Source organism: Lynx canadensis, chromosome C1 (genome assembly GCF_007474595.2).
Source record: "Lynx canadensis isolate LIC74 chromosome C1, mLynCan4.pri.v2, whole genome shotgun sequence".
Taxonomy (NCBI): Eukaryota; Metazoa; Chordata; class Mammalia; order Carnivora; family Felidae; genus Lynx; species Lynx canadensis.
The window spans coordinates 126,927,160-126,950,396 of NC_044310.1; the positions used below are offsets into that span (position 1 = coordinate 126,927,160).

The 23,237-nt window shown below is 36.5% G+C and overlaps 1 protein-coding gene across 3 annotated transcripts in view; it reads right to left on the bottom strand.

The window, feature by feature from the left end:
- DARS1 (aspartyl-tRNA synthetase 1) overlaps nt 1–23,237 on the bottom strand; it is a 65,146-nt gene that overhangs the window by 27,554 nt on the left and 14,355 nt on the right. For all 3 annotated transcript variants that reach the window (XM_030323961.1, XM_030323959.2, XM_030323960.2), the window contains exon 4: nt 21,058–21,160. In XM_030323961.1, the coding sequence (XP_030179821.1) occupies nt 21,058–21,160 (103 nt within the window). The remainder of the gene's footprint in view (nt 1–21,057; nt 21,161–23,237) is intronic.

Genomic DNA, 23,237 nt, shown 5'->3' on the forward strand with positions numbered 1-23,237 from the left:
ACTTTCTGTCTGTATGCACTTAACTACTCTAGGTACCTCAGGTATGTGGAACCATGATATCTGTCCTTTTGCATCTGACTTATTCCACCCAGCACAGTGTTTTCAAGGTTCATCTATGTTATAGCTTGTATCAGAACTTCATTCTTTTTTAAGGCTGAATAAAATTTCATTATATGTACATAAAACATTTTATTCATACATTCCTGTGCTGATGGACATTTAGGTTGTTTTCCATTTGGGTTATTGTGAATAATGCTGTTATGAATAATAGCATACAAGTATCTGTTTGAGGCCTTGCTTTCAATTCTTTTGGGTATCTGTCTAGAAGTGGAATTGCTGGATCATATGATAATTTTATGTTTAACTTTTTGAGGAACCACCATAGTTTCCACAGCAGCAGTGCCATTTTACACTTCCACCAGCAATGTATGAGGGTTCCAATTTCTCTACATCCTCACCAACACTCATTATTTTTCTTTTTCTTTTCTTTTCTTTTTTTTTTTTTTTTTTGATAACAGTCTTCTCAATGGTTATGAAGTGATATCATTGTGGTTTTGGTTTGCATTTCCCTGATGACTAGTGATACTGGGCATCTTTTCATGTGCTTATTGGCCATATGTATATCTTCTTTAGAGAAATGTCTATTCAAGTCCTTTGTCCATTTTGGAACTGAGCTGTTGTTATAAGTTATTGGAGTTTTTATATATTCTGGATATTAATTCTTTATTAGATATATGATTTACAAATATTTTTTCCCATTTTGTGGGTTATCTTTTCACTCTCTTGATAGTGCCCTTGGATGCACAAAATGTTTTAATTCTGATGATGTCCAATTAATCTAGCTTTTTTGTTACCTCTGCTTTTGGTGTTATACCTAAGAAATCACTGCTAAATCCAATGTCATACAGATTTTTGGCCTATGTTTTCTTCTAAGAGTTTTCTAGTTTCAGCTCTTGTATTTAGGCAGTTGGTCCATTTTGAATTATTTTTATTTCTGGTGTACAGTATATATCCAGTTTGGCATATGGATATCCAGTTTTCTCAGCACCATTTGTTGAAAAGATGGTCTCTTTCCCATTAAGAAGTCTTGGTATACTTGATGAAAATCAATGGGCCATATATACCACCGTTGATTTATGGGGTCTCTCTTCTATACCATTGGGTTATGTGTCTAGCCTTATGTTAGTACTACATACGTTTGATTACTATAGTTTTGTAATAAGTTTTAAAATCAGGAAATGTAAGTCCTCCAAATTTGTTCCTTTTCAAAACTGTTTTGGCTATTCAGGGCCCTCTGAGATTCCACATGAATTTTAAGATGAATTTTTCTATTTCTGCAAACAATGTCATTGAGATTTTGACAGGGATTGCACAGAATCTGTAGATGGTTTTGGGTAGTGATATCATGCTACAAAGTTTAAGGTGGTTTGTTACATAGGAGTTTTTTTTTCCAACAGCTGACTAATAATACAATCTGAAGTTTAAAAACTTATAAAATTAAAAAATATGCTTGAGGGGCGCTTGGGTGGCTCAGTGAGTTAAGCGTCCGACTTTGGCCCAGGTCACAATCTCACAGTTTGTGAGTTCAAGCCCCGCGTCAGGCTCTGTGCTGACAGCTTGGAGCCTGGAGCCTCATAGAATTCAGATTCTGTGTCTCCCTCTCTCTCTGCCCCTCCCCAGCTCATGCTTACAGTCTGTCTCTGTCAAAAATAAATAAACTTAAAAAAAAAAATGCTTGAGTTCAAAACTCTCATCTGATCCTAAAAAAGGGCTCTGAAGTAAGTGAAAGTTTATTTGTATTTATCACATACACACTGCAAATCTCCACTGTGTAGTATGCATTGTAAAGGGATTTAAGGGGCACCTGGATAGTTTGGTTGATTGAATATCTGACTCTTGATTTTGGCTCAGGTCATGATCTCGTGGTTTGTTGAGATCAAGCCCTGTGTTGGGCTCCTCACTGGTGGCATGGAGCCTGCTTGGGATTCTCTCTCTCCTTCTCTCTCTGCCCCTCCCCTAGTTGTGCTCTCATTCTCTCAAAATAAATAAATAAACTTAAAAAAAAAAAGAAATTTAAAGGAAGATATACAAAATTTGACTATGAAATATTAGGGTTGATTTAATATCAAACACAGCAGAATTTATCCATTCAAGTGAATATTAAAAAAATTTGTTTTTAAATGTTAATTTTTGAGAGAGAGACAGAGTGCAAGCGGGGGAGGGACAGACAGAGAGGGAGACACAGAATTTGAAGCAGGCTCCAGGCTCTGAGCTGTCAGCACAGAGCCGGACGCAGGGCTCAAATCCACAAACCGTGAGACCATGACCTGAGCCAAAGTCGGACGCTTAACTGACTGAGCCATCCAAGTGCTCCCATTCAAGTGAATACTGAATTCTTCTTCAAAGTGACTGTTCAGGGAAAGGTTGTAGGGACTATAAACACATCTCAAAAACAGCACTGCCTACAACAATCTTAAAACAACTTATCTGGAATTACTTCTTGGTTTTGTCACATAAGTTGTTTTTTTTTGCGGGGGGCAATCTCATTTATACCTATTGTTTACTACCTGTCAGAAATGCCAAAGATCATGATAGAACTCTGGATGGGGGAAATAAGGAGACAAAATAATAATAATAATAATAATAATAATAATAATAAGTAAATAAAAGAGAGTGGCATTAGAGATGCAAGGAATAACATGTTTCAAAAAGGAGAGAGTAATAGATCAACTATGGGGTTAATACAGATAGAGATTAACCTTACATACAGGATTAATACAGACAGATATAATTAATATATCAACTATTGGTTAAGTGCTGTCTCCAAACATTTTTGGTAATTTGATGTCCTCTATCAATAAAAAAAATCTAAGGGTACATACCCCAATATGTATATATTTTATCTATCTTAAAATTATATACATGTAATCCTAAATGTAGGTTATTATACTTATACAAACGTAAATTCAGGGTAAGCCTCATAATTAGCTACAGTGAATGCAGATCCATACTTTACACAGTCTTCCCAATAATTCCCAATTTTGGAGCACGGACATCTTGCCCAATATGATTAGATTATCATTAAAAAAAAACAAACTGCAGAATGCAGCTGATACAAGGATCTCACTCTAAGAGTACATGTGTTAGTGTTAACATTTTCTCATTTGTGCTTATGTTTAAATTTTATCCTCAATCTGTGGTCTCCTTGGTTGAATGTTTTTTAAGCCACCTGTCCTTTTTCTGGGAGTCAGTCTATCATTTTAATACATATAAATAAATAAATATAATGCCCCCAAACCAAAATGAAGCACAATAAACTGCAATTGGTTACAATACGCCAAAGTGAACCAGAGTTAGGGTACCAGTGTTAGCTCCTTTTTGTTATTGGAATCCTGCAGTCTTGCTTCAGGGACCTCACATACTATATGCGACATGTGACCTTCTGAGATGCCATCCAAGTGACAGGCCCAGGGTTTATCTATAAATGAACTATTAGAAAAACTCAAACTCTTTCTTACTTTTTAGATAATAGAAGGAAGGAAGGGAAATAAATAGCAGCTTAATTATTTTCTTTCTCTCAATGGATAATCTTGAGCAAATCATACTGTGAAGACCACTGAGATAAGAGAACAAGAATCATAAACATTGAGAAAGGCTGTTGGGTAGGTGATTTACTGTCCATCAGTGAAAGTTTCATTTCTGTATAGTCCACAGGTGAAAAAGTATTTAACAGCACATGACTTTAGTTAAACAGATCACCATTGTGCATTTCAACCATAGAGAAATAGATCTGGGAAAGAAGTACTTTGTGTACCTCTTGTTGCTGGGTCCCAGTGTGAGGTGCTGACTCCAGCAAGTTGTCTTGGAAGAACAAAGAAGAATCACCTCCAATTCACACTCACCAACTGCCCCTCACCAGTGAAGGATGGGAAATGGCAGGGTTTGCTCTTATGTTTTAAAGTTATTTTTGAAACGCTTTTTTATACATTGCTTCAAAAACTTTTTTATTATAAAAGAATATACTTATTTATTGTTACAAATTCTAATGTTAAATAATCATTAAAATTAAGTTTAACTTTCCCATCATATACCCAACCTCTTCTTCTTATAATCATGGTTTACTACTTGGTCTATACACCTCCAAATTTTTTCTCCTTTGCAAAAAATATGCAATGCTTCATAAATTTTGTGTTGTCCTTCTATGGTAGTTTTGTTCACTTTCCTCTGTATTTTTTTTTAATGCTGAAGAAGTAAGAGTTTCATTTTTACAGCTCAAACAAAACTGATTTATATATATATATAAACACCTAAAGTATTATTATTCCCACATCACTGACCAATTTCCTTTTATGTTCCAGTTCCTGTGTGAAGTGCTTTACACATATACCACTTCACTTAAACTTCCCAAAGGCCTACAAGATAGGCATTACCACCGTTTTATAGTTGAGAAAACTTATTAGACTCTGTAAGAGGTCAAGTAAGTAGCCTAAGATCACACAACAGTAAGATCATGTACTGATTACTGCGCTAGAGTATTCTGTTCTGTTACAGACTCAACGAATTACACCAAATTCTAAATACTCCGAATACATCATCAGCTCACTCTGAAATAATACATTCTCATTTGTAGAAGCTCACGAGCTGCCAGATTCCTTTATAGTTTATGTGAAGTCAACTGGAAATAACAGGCCCTTCACAAATAGTTTTCATATTGCCCAAGAATTGTACTATCCACTTGTTTTTTTTTTTTCAACATTTATTTATTTTTGGGACAGAGAGAGACAGAGCATGAACGGGGGAGGGGCAGAGAGAGAGGGAGACACAGAATCGGAAACAGGCTCCAGGCTCTGAGCCATCAGCCCAGAGCCCGACGCAGGGCTCGAACTCACGGACCGCGAGATCGTGACCTGGCTGAAGTCGGACGCTTAACCGACTGCGCCACCCAGGCACCCCTGTACTATCCACTTGTAACACTGAAGCATCTTAATGTCCTGCTATTATTGCCAGCCTCAATAGAGGTTCATCAGAATCTTTGTATAAAACATTATGATGTTATTACTTAAAATTATATTTAACTTAGAAATTAATCCTATAAACTGAGAATTTTTGATTTGAGACCTACTTTAATTTTAAAGCACTTCATTAAAGTTTTCAAAACAAATGTTGAACTAGACAAAAACAAATGTAAAAGTTCTGTTTCTCCTTCAATAGATAAATATCTCAATCCAACAAAGAAGTATAAACCATCTATGTGCAGTTTTTCTTTTTTTTAATTTTTTTTTCAACGTTTTTATTTATTTTTGGGACAGAGACAGAGCATGAACGGGGGAGGGGCAGAGAGAGAGGGAGACACAGAATCGGAAGCAGGCTCCAGGCTCCGAGCCATCAGCCCAGAGCCTGACGCGGGGCTCGAAGTCACGGACCGCAAGATCGTGACCTGGCTGAAGTCGGACGCTTAACTGACTGTGCCACCCAGGCGCCCCTATATGCAGTTTTTCAAAGAGTTGCAATCAGGGGCGCCTGGGTGGCTCAGTTGGTTAAGCATCCAACTCTTGGTTTCGGCTCAGGTCATAATCTCATGGTTGTGAAACTGAGCCCCATGTTGGACTCTGTTCTGGGTGTGGAGCCTGCTTAAGATTCTCTATCTCTCCCTCTTCCTCTGCCCCTACCCCACGTATGCTCTCTCTCTCTCTCTCTCCAAAAATAAACAAACATAGAGTTGCAATCTACAGCAGTGTAATGACCTAGCCTACCTCCACCAACTTATCTATATGATACTCAAGGAGTACTCACATGCCCACCTCTCTCTGGGCCTCAACTATACATGATATATTCACAAACTTCCACCACAGCACCTATAGCATGTCTCTGTATGCAGTTGTTAATCTATTTTTGCCATCTCCCCAAATTAAGTTCCTTATGTGATAATGTGCCATTGTATACCCAAGCCCAGTAGGGTGCCTGGACCAGAGGAGGTACTAAATAAGTTTTCTAAACCAGTGAGATTTCCTCTCAACATTATTTGATATTTTACAGTTACAAAAGCTAATGTAACAAACTGAAATTTCAACTTACCAACTAAATAAAATACCTATTTTTAGATGAAAGATCTAGAAATGAAAGAAAATGCACAAACTTGTATGCAGTGAGGTGACTCACAGAATGAAAAACACACTTGTGACTCACCAGCTACGAATAAATCACTTAACCACAATGACTAATATGAAGAAAAAGAAAATAAAACACCTATATGTACAACTAGCAGTCTGAAAAAGCCTTTTTTTTCAGAATCCAAATATCTCTAGGCTGGGTGGGAAGAGGGGTTTTATATAAGCACAAATACCAAAATTCAATTTTTAACTTTAACCCTGCCATTCAAAATAACCATAGCCCTTTACAGTAGTTACTATAACTTCAGCTTGAAACTTTAAACACTGTTTTACATTCACTGTAGTACTTAATAGCAGTCAATACAAAAAGGCCTCTAGGGCAACCTTTACAAACATTTTGTCTTTACAAAACTCAACCATAACTAATACAAGACTACTCTGTTCATTACTTTAAGATGGTACTAAATAAAATATAATCTTTTAAGAAAAAAAGGGATGACTTCTTGCTTCAACTTAAACACCAGCTACTAATACTAAGGTTAGAAGAGTAATGTCAACCTAAGATGGAGATCCACAAACACAGGCCTGGATAGGTATCCCATCTTCCTGCTCCAGACAAATTCATTTAAGGAACACAAACCATTTTGGATACACAATTAAGAACCTCTTCTTAAAGATCTCTAGGGAATAAGATGTGCCAACCTTCCTATGTAGCTCATTTAGTTGCTTCATTTTTATATGCATTCAACCATGAGAAAATTGATCCTTCCAACAAATTGATTAAAATAATGTGCTGAGGAGTCCTGTGGCACTTAAATCCAATTAGTGAGTCAACTTTTCAGATTAGTATATTGATGAGTTGGATATTCCTAAGAAAAGATAAGTGGGGAAAGCAACTGACCTCATATTAAGTGCCAATGTTGCTCTTAAGGAATATATTCAAAAGCTAAAAACTGCTAGTGGTATAATCTAGTTAGTAAGGGAAAGATAAGCACTTCAGATTTAATATCTAAAGTAAATGCTAAGATAGTTACCTACTTAAGATATTAAAAGTGACCTCATATTTTGCCTTTTAAATGACTGGGAAACCCCAGCTGGAACTATCTGATTTGATATTTTTAATAGTGGACTCCTTGCTTTTTTCCACCTGGTATATGGCCAGAGGGAATAGAGTTAAATGTAGGGCCTCATGGAATTAACATATAAATACCATTATTTCTGCCACTTTGTTGTGTAGGAGTTCACATGTTTTAAATGTCCAGTCTCTCAGGGTAGCACACTATTCAAAATGGAAACACCTTGAGAATAAATAAACAGTCCTTAGGCACTCCTCTAGTACTAAAGATAATTGCAAGCATTTCACATATAAGATCTGATCTAAGACAGTATGAAAATTAACCAAGGATTAGAAATGGCTTTTATCTTATGGCCGTATTTCTAAGCATGCTATTTTCCAAACCAAAGATTCTAGCAGAATGGGTGGTTGGCTGACTCACTAAGCTGCTACCTTTCTAAAGTGAATGCATTAGTAAAGTAAGGATTTTTGCTTTATTTACCTAAGAGTCCACCAGAATTTATTTGTTGCTGTCCATGTGCTGTTTTTAAGCATAATACAAGGCTGACAATATATTAAGCAATGGAACTCCTAGTGTTCTCCAAATTTTTCTTTTTTCATTATACTTAGAAACCAAGGGATAAAGAGGAATAAGATACTGAAGAGTTCAACAAAACAAGGAAAATAGGCAGCCTACAAACTTCTATTTTCATTATAAAGTAGAATACATTCCACTAGGCCCAGTTGAGGAATAAAAATCAACTGTTGTGCCACAAATACACAATCTACTCCTTAACCTTTGTGTTAGATTATGGGATCAGCAATCTATGGGGGGCAGGTCAAAAGAAACAAAGAGAAGGGGGAACAGTGGATAAGGATGCAGTGAGGGAAGTTCTGGGAATGGAAATGGCTCGCATGAGATCAGAAGAGGACAGAAGAAGTAGGAGAAAACAGGGAGACTGGTAAAAAGATCAGAAGTCTTGATGAGGTCCAACAGAAGATTAAGAGACATGGGACAGGTAAAAAGCTGAAAATTATGGTTAGAGAGAATGGCCACTGGAGTTTAAAATTAAGTTCTAAGGGGCAAAATCCAAGCGGCAGCCACAGAAGTGAGCTTTTGAAATAAAGCAATGATAAACTAGTGGAAGAAAAGGAATTTTAAGGCCAACGTATTCCAAACGGGCACCTAAAAACATTTAGAATGAGTTGACTTAAAATGGGAGGGACAGGATACCGTCAGCCAGAAAAACAAAATGGCTTTGAGTAAAACAACCTTCAGTCTTTGGACTCTTCATGAACTCAAAAGGCTGGAACTTCTCTCCAATTTACTCAACAAAGACAAACTTAGGTGATACTGCCAGCTGCCTATCCAAACCCACTCTCCTTTTCTTCATGGCAAACAGAGCGCCACCCCCGTTCAGTATCTACTCTATCTGGCAAAGTGCTCTCAGAGAAGGTGAGCGCACCACAGCTCCAGAGAGTGGGTCGTGTTTAGTCCCAGCCCATCCTGGGAATTTAGTCCAGATTGATGGTGTCATTTCCACATAGTGTTTCAAACTGGAAACTCTGAAGTAATTTTCCACTTCTTTCTTTTCCTCACCCCACACATCAGCAGCCATTAAACAGATAAGACCCATGTTTTTACCCACTCACTGGGCAAACATAGTTATCTCAAACTTTAAAGAGTACCATCATGTTAGCTGTAATACTTGTTTTGAAATGTGAATTAATCCCAACACAACTGATATATTAGGTATCAATTTGAGCATAATGAGAAGTCTGTGCTTGCCTACGTCAGACTTCATGAGTGAAAACACAAGGTCAGTATGGACAACTGTACTCAGGTGAACTCAAAACACATACACCTCAAACATCTATGCTTTAAGCCACATTTGGTGGTATAATGTGCCTTCAGGTTTCAGACAGCCTTCCTTCTACCACTTCAAAATGATTTATAAGCTGCAACTCTCTGACACCCATTTCCACACAGAACAGTATATTTTTTGTAAGACAAAGTGCTGATAACAAGACAGAGAAATCAAATTCTATATGACTTCTCTTCTATGCAAAATCTAAAAACCAAAACAAATGAACAAACAGTAAATCAGACCTATAAATACAGAGAACACACTGATGGCTGCCAGAGGGGAGAGGGTGGAGGGATGGGTAAAATAAGTGAAGGAGAATGGGAGGTACAGGCTTCCAGTTACAGAATGAATAAGTCACAAGGATGAAAGAGCACAGGGAATAAAGTCAATGGTATTGTGACAGCATTGCATGGTGACAGACAATAGCTACACTGTGGTGAACATAGCATAGAGGTGTCCAATTTCTATGCTGCATACCTGAAACTAATGCAACATCTGTGTGTCCACTATACTTCAATTAAAAAATACAATGTGACACTTATTATAGTATTATTTATGTACTTCTCAACTATTTGACATGTATCAAGCTATTCCACCTACATTTAAAAAAAATTAGGTTCTTTTTTTTATGTCACTGATGAAGTTTTTTACCTTTGTGCTATTAACCCATTTTCCGCAAAACCTTGAGGTTTTTATTGCATAATTTTGCAAAGCATGGTGATTTTTAGGAAAGTATCTGTTATATTAGCAGAACAGCAGAACTGAATATTGGCACTATCTTTATAAAAACTTAACCCTGAAGGACAACCACATGCAAATGTCCCAATATCTCCTACCCACTGACAACAGAGCAATTTTACAAGAGGATTTTTGTTCGTACAACTGTGTAATAAAGAGCCCAGTGTGTCAAGGAACAGCATCAGTTATCCAGCCAAACTTTTCCATTTCTTTCCTGTGTTCAGAATCTCAGTAAAGGATAAATTCTTATTTTAAATTCAGAATTTATCAGGGCGCCTGGGTGGCTCAGTCGGTTGAGCGACCGACTTCGGCTCAGGTCATGATCTCAGTTTGTGAGTTTGAGCCCCGCGTTGGGCTCTGTGCAGACAACACAGAGCCTGGAGCCTGCTTCTGGTTCTGTGTCTCCCTCTCTCTCTGCCCCTCCCCCACTCATGGTCTGTCTCTGTCTCAGAAATAAATAAACATAAAAAAAAATTAAAAAAAAATAAATTCAGAATTTACGGTTTTATTTTCCACATCAGTTGCATTCACCACACAGTTGCTTTGTTGAGTGACTGTTTTACTTCTCACAGTGAGAGTAAGATGCTAAGAATGTGTAAGATGCACTGTGTGGCAGTGCTGACGATAAAAAAGACAAACGATTAAGCAAAAGTAGATGCAGTTATTAAATATGCCTAGTGGATTTTAGATTTCATGTTTATAATTATAGCTATCAAATATTTTCATATTGAAATTATTCAAGAAAAATAATTCTTTGCAAACATTAAACTCTTTAGTTTCTAACTACCACCCTCCCCTGCACTGTTTTTATAGCATGCTTTTTAACAATGGGGTGACTCCTTAGGAAGGCAGCTACTGCTTTATGGCAGAAGAGACAAGTTCATTAGTATTAATGATGACTAGAAAAAAATTTAATTGCTCCTTTGGAACTGTTTTTAGCATTAACTTATGACTCAACATAAAAATACTTTTTTATTACTCAGTTATACTTTTAAAACCAAAATTATTATTTTTCACCAGTTTTGGTTTTCAATAACTCAGGGGCAGTATCTAAAAGTCACTGTCACCCTCAAGAAACAAAATAGTTATCTATTCTTTTATTTTTTATTAAAAAAATTTTTTTAAGTTTACGTGAGAGAGAAAGAGAGGGTGGGGGAGGGGCAGAGAGGGAGAAAGAATACCAAGCAGGCTCTGCACTGTCAGCGCAGATTCCGATGTGGGGCTTGAACTCCCCAATTGTGAGATCATGACCTGAGCCAAATGCTTAACCAAATGAGCCACCCAGGGACCCTAACAGGTATCCACTCCTTGAGAATATACCAGAATAAACTGCATACTCTAGAAAAGACTGTTAAGGGGCACCTGGGTGGCTCAGTCAGTTAAGCATCTGACTTCAGCTCAGGTCATGATCTCACAGTTTGTGAGTTCGAGCCCCACATCAGGCTCTGCACTGACAGCACAGAGTCGGCTTGGGATTCTTTCTCTCCCACTGTCTCTCTGCTCCTCTCCCACACACACTCTCTCTCTCAAAATAAATAAGCTTAAAAAAAAAAATAGAGAAGATACTGTTGAGGAAAAAGCAATACTTTGAAACACAAAGCATTTCCCAGTCATCAACACATTTCAGTGACATTAAGGTTGTATTCTAAGTGTATTAAGGTTGTATTCTAAGTGAGCTATTCTAAGCTTTAGACTGGTATCATTAGGTTATCTCCGAGAAGCATGAAGACATAGGAGGAGCGTGAGCCCTAGAGTCAAGAGACCTTAGCCAAAACACCTGGTACTTTAAATTTCAATTTCCTCAACTGTAAAAATGAACAGACATAAAGAAAAAGTGTCTATACCTCATAGTGCTGCTGTGAGGATCAAGAGACAAAGTGCAAGTATGGCATTTCGCAGCTCAGAAGATAGTAATAGTTAATTATTACTGCTGCTATTGTTATATTATAAGGAATACTATTAATATTGCTGTTATTTCCCTGTATATCAGACTCTGATGTATTGCATCCCAATGAGAATAAAAATTCACGATTGCCACCAAAAAGCTTGGCAAGATAAAGAAAGGACAGTCACTATACTGAATTTTAATTACAGATTGTTTCTTAAATATTAAAAATAATATTTCACGTGCAATGAAAGTCTAGGAGTGTGTATTAGGGTCGGGGGGGGGGGGGTGGCGACTTCCTTCCATGGCCTTTCATCTAAGAAATATACGCTACCAGTTAACAGAGGTAACTGAAGAGTATACTTCTCATCATTACTCATACAATCTATTCAATATATCCAAGATAATGATGGAATGTTAACAGCATAACCTTTGTATGAACAGTGGTTTTTACCTTTTATTTCACATTATTTTAGGGACCACATATTTAACACCCTCAAAGTGCTTTTACTAGGGCGCCTGGTTGGCTTAGTAGGCTAAGCATCCAACTCTTGATTTCGGCTCAGGTCATGATCTCGTGGTTCTTGAGTTCCAGCCCTGCATGGGGCTCTGCTGCTGACAGCAGGGAGGCTGCTTGGGGTTCTCTCTCTTTCTCCTTCTCTCTGCTCCTCCTCTGCTTGTGCTCTCTCTCAAAATAAATAAACTTGAAAAAAAAAGTGCTTTTACCAAACCAGCCTGTCATATTAAAGGCTTAAAATATGTTAAGAATTCCTATATCTTAATATATGCTGATTGTTACTTAATAATAATAGGGATAAACCTGGGAGTTGGTGAGCGCTAGGTGATGATCACAATTATAATTTTAGATAGTTATCAGCTCATCTTTCAAAACTATTCCCATCTTATTCCTATTACTCCCTTCTCCTCTCCCCCCAAAATCAATAATGGTGAAAAAACCCACTATTTTAAACTTTTCTTTTTGCATATTTACATATTCTTATATCAACAAACCTAAAAATCTGAATATGAAAGGCTTATAGCAAAACTGGCAACAAATTTGTTAGCTTTCTGGTTGTCAGAAATAATTTGTTGAATCTTACTAATACATTACTCAATGAGAAGTGTGCCCCACAAGATCTACATAACTACCCATATTCAAATTAATAATTTTTAAATCTTGGGAAAGGTGTAATAAGATTAGTTAAAAAAAAAGGACATATAAAGTAGCTACACACTAGTTCTTTAAGTAATGCACCAACATAAAGTGCATCAATGATGTAAATTAAATATACAATTCGTTGAGGCAAAGAATTCAAAATTCCCAAACATGAGAAACCATATATTTACTAGTTAACTCAAAATAGCACCCCCAAAGCATAAATTATCTAGGTAGTTTTAAAAATAACGAACTACCTTTTGATAATAAAAATCTGTATTCCAATTCTGGGGTAGGTACAACTTGGTTTATATGTCGAGTAACTTCAATTTTAATGAATTAGTACTATCACTCAGTCTCAGACTTTTATATTTCCCAGGCAAGTGGAAATAAAGATGTTTATTAAAGAAGGGTCTGAGCTGTAAAGAATGGAGCAAGACTAGCATACAGAAAACAATTTATGAAATCATGTGGCTAGTTAGTGGGGAGCCAAGTTTCTGCACTCTCTGGCTCTCTATTACACCCAGCTGCCCATAGGTGCTTTGTAAAAGTTAAAGGTTTAAATTATTTACTTTGTGAACACATTTGTCTTCACCAAAACCCCAAGAATAAGTTCAAAATATACATGGTAAAAAATTAAGCCACTACTCAACATGGCACAGACCAATGGTTCTCAAACTACTACGTGGGCTCTCTTTCATGGTATAAACAATGTCAGGGACTCACTTTAATCACTTTTATCATATTACTTAAAAAACTTCAAATATAAAAGTAGTATGAATGCTATATGCTTATAGCCCTTAACTATTTTAAGTTTAGTTTAAATTCCAGGTAGTTAACATACAGTGTAATATTAGTTTCAGGTGTACAATATAGTAATTCAACACTTCCCTACATCATTCAGTGCTCATCACAAGTACACTCCTTAATCCCCATCATCTACTTAACACACCCCCCACCCACATCCCCTTGGGTAACTATCAGTTTTCTATAGTTAAGAGTCTGTTTCTTGTGGGGCACCTGGCTGGCTTAGTCGGTACAGGAACTCTTGATCTCAGGGTTGTGAGTTCAAGCTCCCTGTTGGGCACTGGGCCTACTTTAAAAAAAAAAAAAAAAAAAAAGTCTGTTTCTTGGTTTGCTCCCCCTTCTCCTTTGCTTATTTATTTTGTTTCTTAAATTCCACATATGAGTGAAATTGTATGGTATCTGTCTTTCTCTGACTTATTTCCCTCTAGTTCCATCCATGTCATTGCAAATGGTGAGATTTCATTCTTTTTTAATGGCTGAGTAATATTCCATTGTCTGTATAATATGTGTGTGTGTGTGTGTGTGTGTATACATACACATACAATACACACACACGCATACCACATCTTCTCTATCCACTCATTAATTGATGGACAATTGGGCTGCTTCCATATCTTGGCTATTGTAGATAATGCTGCTATAAACATCAGAGTAAATATATCCTTTGAATTAGTATTTTGTATTCTTTGGGTAAATACCTACTAATGTGATTGCCGAATCCTAGGGTAGTTCTATTTTTAACTTTCTGATGAACCTCCACACTGTTTTCCACTGTGTATAGACCTTAACTTTATTTTTATTTATTTGCGGGGGGGGGGGGGGTACCAAATTACAGTCTTTGAAAGAATGGTACAAATGAAAAATGTTAAGTAGATGTTAAGAAAGATATACAACTTATAGGTAATCGCAACATGGATGTACTGCCTCAGTGACCAGGGAAGTCACCTTTGCAGCTATGAGATACAGCCCTTAACTTTAAATCAAAATGAACTTTAAAACAAAATGAAAACAAATACTAAAAATAACAAAATTCAGATAACAATATTAAAGTCTGCTAAAACTAAATTACTGACATTTGGTTTACTGTGTAGAGCTATAGTCTCAGATCCAGTTCTATATTTAATCTGTTTCTATACTTTTACTTTATTATCAGTAATGTCAAAAATGTCTACTCACCATTACATAAAATGGTAAGTTTGAGGTTGGTTCTGGACAATTAGACCCCATAATTAACCAAAAATCTGCAAACAGGAATCCAAGAATGACAATTTAAATAAAGTATCAGTTGATAATTTTATGAAACTATCTTATTCATGTGAAAGTTAATAATGCAGCATTGTTAATTGAAATCTGAATCAAACAGGTATCTAGTATGGTAATTACCAGAACTGGAAATAGAAACATTTTTCCTTGCAATGGGAACTATTATACTGTTAGTGATCCGCTGCTCCTATATAGACAAAAATAGGATTCCATAAATCTGCTTGAATGGCATAGGCTTTTTTTTTTAATTTTAAGAAAGTTTTTAAATTTATTTTTGAGAGACAGAGCGTGAGCAGGGGGAGGGGCAGAGAGAGAGAGAGACACACACAAAATCCGAAGCAGGCTCCAGGCTCTGAGCTATCAGTACAGAGCCTGATGTGGGTCTCGAACTCACGAACCATGAGATCATGACCTGAGCGGAAATTGGACGCTTAACCAACTGAGTCACCCAGGCACCCCAAGTCCACAACAGAAAAGTTCAGGATGCCTCTTAACTATCAAGTACCACCTACTAATCCAACTTGTTCTCAGCATATGTAGCTATTCAAAACTACAGTGAAATCATCATTAGTAAAGAACACGGATATCATCTGGCTTCAGCTGGCATGAACACAACTGTAAATATGACAGTAAATGCTACATGAAAAGTTCTGAATTCACACAGCAGTTCTGCTATAAGTTAGCCTTTAAAATGATATGGAAAAATACCCTTATATAACTTTAAGATAATCATCAAAATTTAAAAAACTGAAGTTAAAAAAAATAAAAAATCTTCCAGCCTTCTAAGAGCATGTCTATGGACCTTAAAGAAAAGAAAAACCAATCAATGAGGACCATGAAGGACATGGGCTTAAGCTAAGTGACAAAGAAAGAGGATTTAATGAATAAAAGCGAAACTTTAAAATATGAGAAAGAGAGGCCATCGCAGATACAGAGAATCTGCCCAATATGAAGAGTGTATATGGGGAAGTAGTGGGAAGTAACATTGTAGTGAGGAATCAACAGGCAGAATTAACATAGCATATGGTTGGAAACAGGAAGCCATTTAATATTTTAGATAAAAATACCACTGGAAAATAAACCTCTGGCAAGTATAGATTTCAGGAAAGAGCAAAAAGAATTTGTATGTCTCAATAAAAACTAGTTTAGGGGCACCTGGATGGCTCAGTCCATTAAGCGCCCAACTTCAGCTCAGGTCATGATCTCGTGGTTCACGATTTCGAGCTCGCGTTGGGCTCTGTGCTGACAGCTCAGAGCCTGGAGGCTGCTTTGGATTCTCTGTCTCCCTCTCTCTCTGCCCCTCCCCAGCTCGTACTCTGTCTCTTCTCTTTCTTAAAAAAAAATGAAACATTAAAAAAATTTTTTTAGGGGCGCCTGGGTGGCGCAGTCGGTTAAGCGTCCGACTTCAGCCAGGTCACGATCTCGCGGTCCGTGAGTTCGAGCCCCGCGTCAGGCTCTGGGCTGATGGCTCAGAGCCTGGAGCCTGTTTCCGATTCTGTGTCTCCCTCTCTCTCTGCCCCTCCCCCGTTCATGCTCTGTCTCTCTCTGTCCCAAAAATAAATAAACGTTGAAAAAAAAAAAAAAATAAATAAAAAATTTTTTTTTAATAAAAAAACTAATTTAATAAATTATTGGACTTTTGTTCCAACCCAACTAACATGTGGCAGAAATTACAAAGAACAACACTAAAAAGATGCCAAAAAAAAAAAAAAAGGCCAAATGCCTTGGAAAATTCATTCAGAGAGACAAAAAGAAGACTTTCCTCTCAAAACAATTTTATTTTTTGAAGTTTATTTATTTTGAGAGAGAGACAAAAACAGGGGAGGGGCAGAGAGAGAGAGAGAGAGAGAGAGAGAGAGAGAATCCCAAGGAAGCTCTGCACTGTCAGCACAGAGCCCAATGTGGGGCTCGAACTCACAAACTGTGAGATCGTGACCTGAGCTGAAACCAAGAATCAGACGCTTAACCAACTAAGTCACTCAGGTGCTCCATCCTCCCAAAAAAATTTTAGTAAAATTTTGGACAGAAAGTCCTCGGGACCTTAAGGTTTTTGAAGTATGGTATAACAATAATATGTGAGTATAATTAGACCAGAGCAAGTTATAAAAATTATCTTATGTTAATGTCAAATAGAGTAATTTCTTTTTGTTGTTATTTAATAAAAATCACACTATAGATTCTTGTTTTACAGAAGTGCCAGCTCACCAAAGATCTCAAAGATAAGTGCATGAGAGGTACCTTAATCTTTGCTTTCACAATGGAGCCAATGAATACTTATTTCACTTATTTGTATTTTTAAAAAAAGTTTATTTACTTATTTTTTCTTTTTTTTTAAAGTCTATTGCCAATTTTTTTTTTTTAATTTTTTTTTTAACATTTATTTATTTTTGAGACAGAGAGAGACAGAGCATGAACGGGGGAGGGTCAGAGAGAGGGAGACACAGAATCTGAAATAGGCTCCAGGCTCTGAGCTGTCAGCACAGAGTCCAACGCGGGGCTCGAACTCACAGACCGCGAGATCATGACCTGAGCTGAAGTCGGACGCTTAACCGACCGAGCCACCCAGGCGCCCCTATTTACTTATTTTGAGAGAGACAGAGAGAGCACGAATGGGGGACGGGCAGAAAGAGAGAGAGAAAGAGAGAATCCCAAGCAGGCTCCACATTGTCAGTGCAGAGCCCGACAAGGAGCTCAAACTCGTGAGCTGTGAGATCATGACCTGAGACAAAGTTGGACACTTAACCAACTGAGCCACCCAGGTGCCCCTATATACTCATTTTATTTTTTTTGAATACTCATTTTAAATGAAATAGTTTGTATAAGCCTAGCAAGTACACATAATTTTTAGGAAAAGGATTCTGAAGGATGAAGAACAAAACCAACACATCTTTTTCCTAAAAAAGTTCTGAAAGTTCTTTAGAATTCATATTACAACTTCACTTGATTTATTATTCATGTAAAGAGCAGGTAATTTTCAAAGTAAAATTTTTCTGTTTGTGATTTTCTTCTTTAAAAATTAGCACTTTTGATTGAAGATCATACTGGCTGTCTGTCAGAAATGACACGTGACTTAGAGGTGCCCAGGGTGGCTCAGTCGGTTGAATATCCGACTTCGAATCAGGTCATGATCTCATGGTCTGTGGGTTTGAGCCCAGTGTCGGGTTCTGTGCTGACAGCTTGAAGCCTGAAACTTGCTTCGGATTCTGGGTCTCCCTCTCTCTCTGCCCCTCCCTGACTCACGTTCTGTCTCTCTTGCTCTCAAAAATAAACATTAAAAAAAATTAGAAATGACATGCTGTCTTAGACTTCTATTACTAAGAAAGATCAGAATTTCTGTACTGAGAAGTACAATCTATAGTCACATAAAAAAAGCTGACTGACCTATCAGGGACATGAAATCATGTTCCTAAAAAAAATGATCGATCAACCACACAAATTAAAAACTTATCATTTTTACATGGATGGACCTAGAGGAGTATTATGCTAAGTGAAAAAAGTCAGGTAAAGACAAATACCATGATTGTACTTCTATGTGGAATCTAAAAAAAAAAAACCCAAATGAACAAATAAATGAACAAAAGAAGCAGAAAAAGACCCATAGACACAGAGAAAAACTGGTAGCTGTCAGAGTGGGTGGAGAGATGGGAGGATGGGTAAGAAATGGTGAAGGGCAGGAGATACAGGCTTCCAGTTATGGAATGAGTAAGGGACGGAGATGAAAGCCACAGTGTAAGGAATATAGTCAATGATACTGTCAGCATAGCGTTCTGTATAGAGATGTTGAGTCACCATGTTGTACACCTGAAACTAATGTAACGTTGTGTGTCAACTATACTTCAATTAAAAAAAAAAAAAAACTCATCATTTTTTACCACACAGAGTCTTAGTCATGAGAATTTTCCTCTTTCACGAGGTAGCAAAAGTTATTAACACATTTACTCTTAATTACTCAGGCTAGACACCTTAACATAAGAGTAGTGCCAAAAGCTAAATAATTATAACCAAAGTACCACATGTTAAGCCTATTGTATAAAATTGGCTCCATTTACTTGCCTATAACCAGCCAAAGGCTTTGTAATTTGCAATAGCTCTATTATGAAATCATTTTTTCCCACACATTACTAATTATATAAAGCCTATTTTTTAGGGGGCAGGAAAGTAAAAATAGATACCGTGCTTTGCTTAAAAAAACAAAAATCCAAGTCACAACTGAACTGTTAAGCTGAATTACATCTAGATCTTGACTGAGTTCCACTTTAGGATTATTAAATCCAGACTACGTTATCTAAATTCTTGCCTTGTCTAAAAAAAAGATCATCCTTACACTATATCATTTAAATGAAAGTCTTTCTTTAATTTATATGAGGACATAGTAGCTCTGCTAGCTATTAGGCTTTGGTTGACCTCTGATATGGTTAACTGCTGTTCATCAAGTCCCAGAAGTTTGAAAAGATCCAAAATAATAAGAAATAACTATTCATTGACTATTTGAACGTGTTTACTTCTAAAGACATCAAATGAATCCATTGTCCTTTTGTCATTATAACGTCTCTTAGTGAATACTAAGGGTAAATGGGATTTTCAAAAGATTTTCAGACTAGAATATTTTCTTCAGGAATGTAACACTAAGGTTATTAATGCAATTTAGTGGAAACACATATTCTATATAAAACTGTCAGCTCCATTTATTAGTTTTCAGAAACCAATTTAATATGTAAAAGACAAAAGCCATAAAGGTTATCTGTTGATTTTAAGTTGACTTTTTCCCAGTATTTTCCAGTGTATTAAATATAATTTAGCATATATGTCTACGGTTTGCAGGGTCTCTATTCAGAGAAGATTCTCTGTGTAAAATTCATTTCTAGGGACTAAGCTTACTTATGTCCCACTTCATAGGATACAGTCTGACCTTAAAAAGCTAGCTGAATATGTACCCCACAAGCATACACTCTTATAGTCTATGAGATGAAATCAGCAAACCTAATCACCAAAAGATACAGATAGAAGAGATGGAAGTCTCTAGGGAGCAGGACTGGGAGACAGGGTGAGGTGGGGCTACTGTACCAGTACTATAAATACTACTGAGTTCCTCAGTGAATTGATGTAATTAACAGCACTGGAGTTTTTAAAGCAGACTGCAGATATTGCTGATATAATAAAATTAAATTTGGTAAATAAATCGCTAAACCGACACCAGTTACTGAACATCCAGTACATGTAAAACACTATGCCAGAGGAGTCAGGGAGGGCCCAAGCATAAATTAGGATGTTAAATTAGATTGTTTTTTAGTTTCTTTCTAGTTCTAAAATTATGGATAATTCTATCTATATTCACTCATCTTTGAAAGTTTACATCTAAAGAACAGAGATAAAAAATCAATAGAAAAATATAACATCTGTGCCTATACTCTGTCACTGAAAATACTGCCCATTTTCCAAGTCTTCTTTAATCATTATCATGCAAATAAAATTCTGATTGATCAAAACAAACAAAACGAGCCACATTACCAGCTATTATTACTTTAGAACTATAGCATGTACAACCCCTACACTATCTCTATATCCTGCTTCTTGCAAACTGAACAAAACAATGCATTTCTACAGGAACTCTGAGCCAGACAGCAAGAGCTGGGGGGTTGGGAGTTGGCGGGGTGTGGGTTGATTTTACTTTTTTTTTTTTTTTTAACCGTTTTGGTGTCAAAATTAAAAGTTGTAACATGTTATGACATTTGAATTACTTCCTTTGGGGGAATCATTTGCAAAACTACATTCTTTTATTTTATATGCTTTTATTTTTCAGTTAGGAAACTTGTTGCTTAATATGCAAATCTCAAACTGGGGGAGGGAGGGAGGAAAAGAAGCTCAACAAACACAACAAAATAAAGTTGCTTTGCTATGTTGAGGCTGCCAGGCTTTTTGTTACTCCACTTGAAAGTAAATGTGACTTGTCTGTACAGAGTGCTGCTTCAGCAGTTCCAAATGAATTTCAAGCCTGTGCTCCATATTTTCTCTTTTGTAAGTTTAATGTATTCAGCAATACTGAACTGACAATTTAAATAACTACATTTTTAAACAAACGAAGCATTGATGTTAATGTATGAAAATGGTCCAAACCCCTGGGAGTCTTGGTTCCCACCATTGTTTATTCTGACAACAGGATATAATTGCTTACTTACTTGGCAGCAAATTTAACCATCTGCTTGCTTGCATGGTCTCCCACCGCCACGAGCGCCTGGACGTTAAACTGCTGCTGACGTAGGACTAAGAAACATTGCTTCCCTGAATAAGAGAGAAAGAACACAAGTGTATTAAGGACATGCTACTTCAGGTTTTACAAAGAAGAAAAATGTTTTACTTTAAAATTGAGCCAAAATTTACAACACACATTAGACACAAACACACATATCCGGCTTCCACAGCCAAAATACTCATACTGTTGACAAGCTTTAAAGAAACCCAAGTTCCCACTAGAGTAACAAAAATGCTTTAACATGTTTGTTATAAGAATGTAGGCAAATCACCAATTTCAAAAAAATTGTATAATTAGAAAGTTACTTTATCATGGCACTGATTAAACAAATTTGAAGTAACTTCAGATCACTCAACATTCATTCAATGAGTGTATTCTACAGGCAAAGGCACTCTGCTAACCTCTATAGGATCTTCAACGATGCAGCCACAGAAGTGCTAATCAAGTGCTTAGTAAAGAGAACACAAGCACTCTGTGGGGGTGGTCCATTTTACTTCCTACCAAGCATTTAGGATGACAGGCTCGTTTCTTCTATGTTCTATTTTCCTTTATTATCTTCCTTATCCTTCATCCTTTATAAATATTTCCACGTTTTCTTCACAGCAAGTAACTTACTTTGTCTATAAAAGATCATTCTCTTTATGCTCTATAACCAGTTTTATTTTCACCTATTCTGGGCTTGTGATCCCCCCTCCTTTCATAAGAAAGAGCCTTTCCTTATTCTTAACTTTTTGAAAAACATTACTCATAATAGATTCAATGACTATTTATCCTGGTGACATCTCTTTCCTCCAAAGCAGATTCTTTGATCAAGTTTTGGGAAATTACTTCCTCATAGAACAAGTCTTTTCAAGATCACTTTTCTCATCAGGTTGTTTTATAAAAACATGAGAAGAATTCAGTTTTTAAACTAAGAATGATCCTTGCAAAAAAAAAAAAAAAAAAAAAGAAAGAAAGAAAAGCAGGCTTATAGTTATTACTTTCAACATTCAACATACTGTATTTTGAAATGCATATCAGATAACAATCATGAGTCTAAAACAAAACAAAACAGAACTAGACAGGTTGCAAACAAAGTGCAAACATAGACATAATCTATGGACTTCCAAGTAATATATGACTGACATGTTTTACCACTAAATAGACCCTCATTCTCCCTTTCTTTTGGAGTATGATCCAGTCATAAAGTAAAACCTTAAGAAGAAAGTTACACATACTAAACACATTCAAGAGGATTTTAAGATGCTGAATGGATAAAGATTGTTACCATAGAGAAATCTGCAGATGGACCAAAATGACATTATCCAGGAACTATTGGAACAGAATGTCTGTGAAATTCTGAACAGAGTATAGTGTGAAATGGAAGGGAATGTGATTTAATACGTTTTTTAGCTGCTCTCATGGTGCAGACAGGCAGCACAGTCCTAGCTGCACTACAAAGCCAAGCTGCAATGAACTCCAATGCTACACAAAGGACCTTGAGAGAGAATAGAGCTCTACAGGACTTACAAAGAGTTAGCACATGAAAATGTCTCAGGGTCAGCACTAGGGGGTAACACTTAGTGTAAGGGCTGGTAAAGTGTAAAAGCTTGGAAATCAAAAGACCTAGGATGGTATCCTATCACTTCCTGTGAAGGGGCCTGTGGGAAAATTATTAAACTACTTTATGCCTGTTTTTCATCTGCAAAATGGAGAAAATAATATATTACTCACAGGGTTTTCTCAAGTATTCTCCTGTAATATTGAGGATTACATAAGTAATATGTTTAGAGTTGTGACACAACCAATTAATGTTAAGTATGAATAAATGTAATTAATGTTAGTTATTATTACAGCACCACTGCCACTGGCTCCTTATTTGAGGATTGATTACCATTTCCTATTTTGAATCTGGATTATAATGTGTAACAACCATGCCAGGTACTGGGAACACAAAATAATTACTTGACAGACAATCATGATAGACTATCATGTAAAGAAAGTTACAAAACCATATAAAGTATAATCCCAATTTTGTTTGTCTAAGAAGTATATTAAAATCGACTGTGTAGGGAAGAAAACATCAAAATATGAAATTGATTGAATACAGAAAAAACACCAGAATGG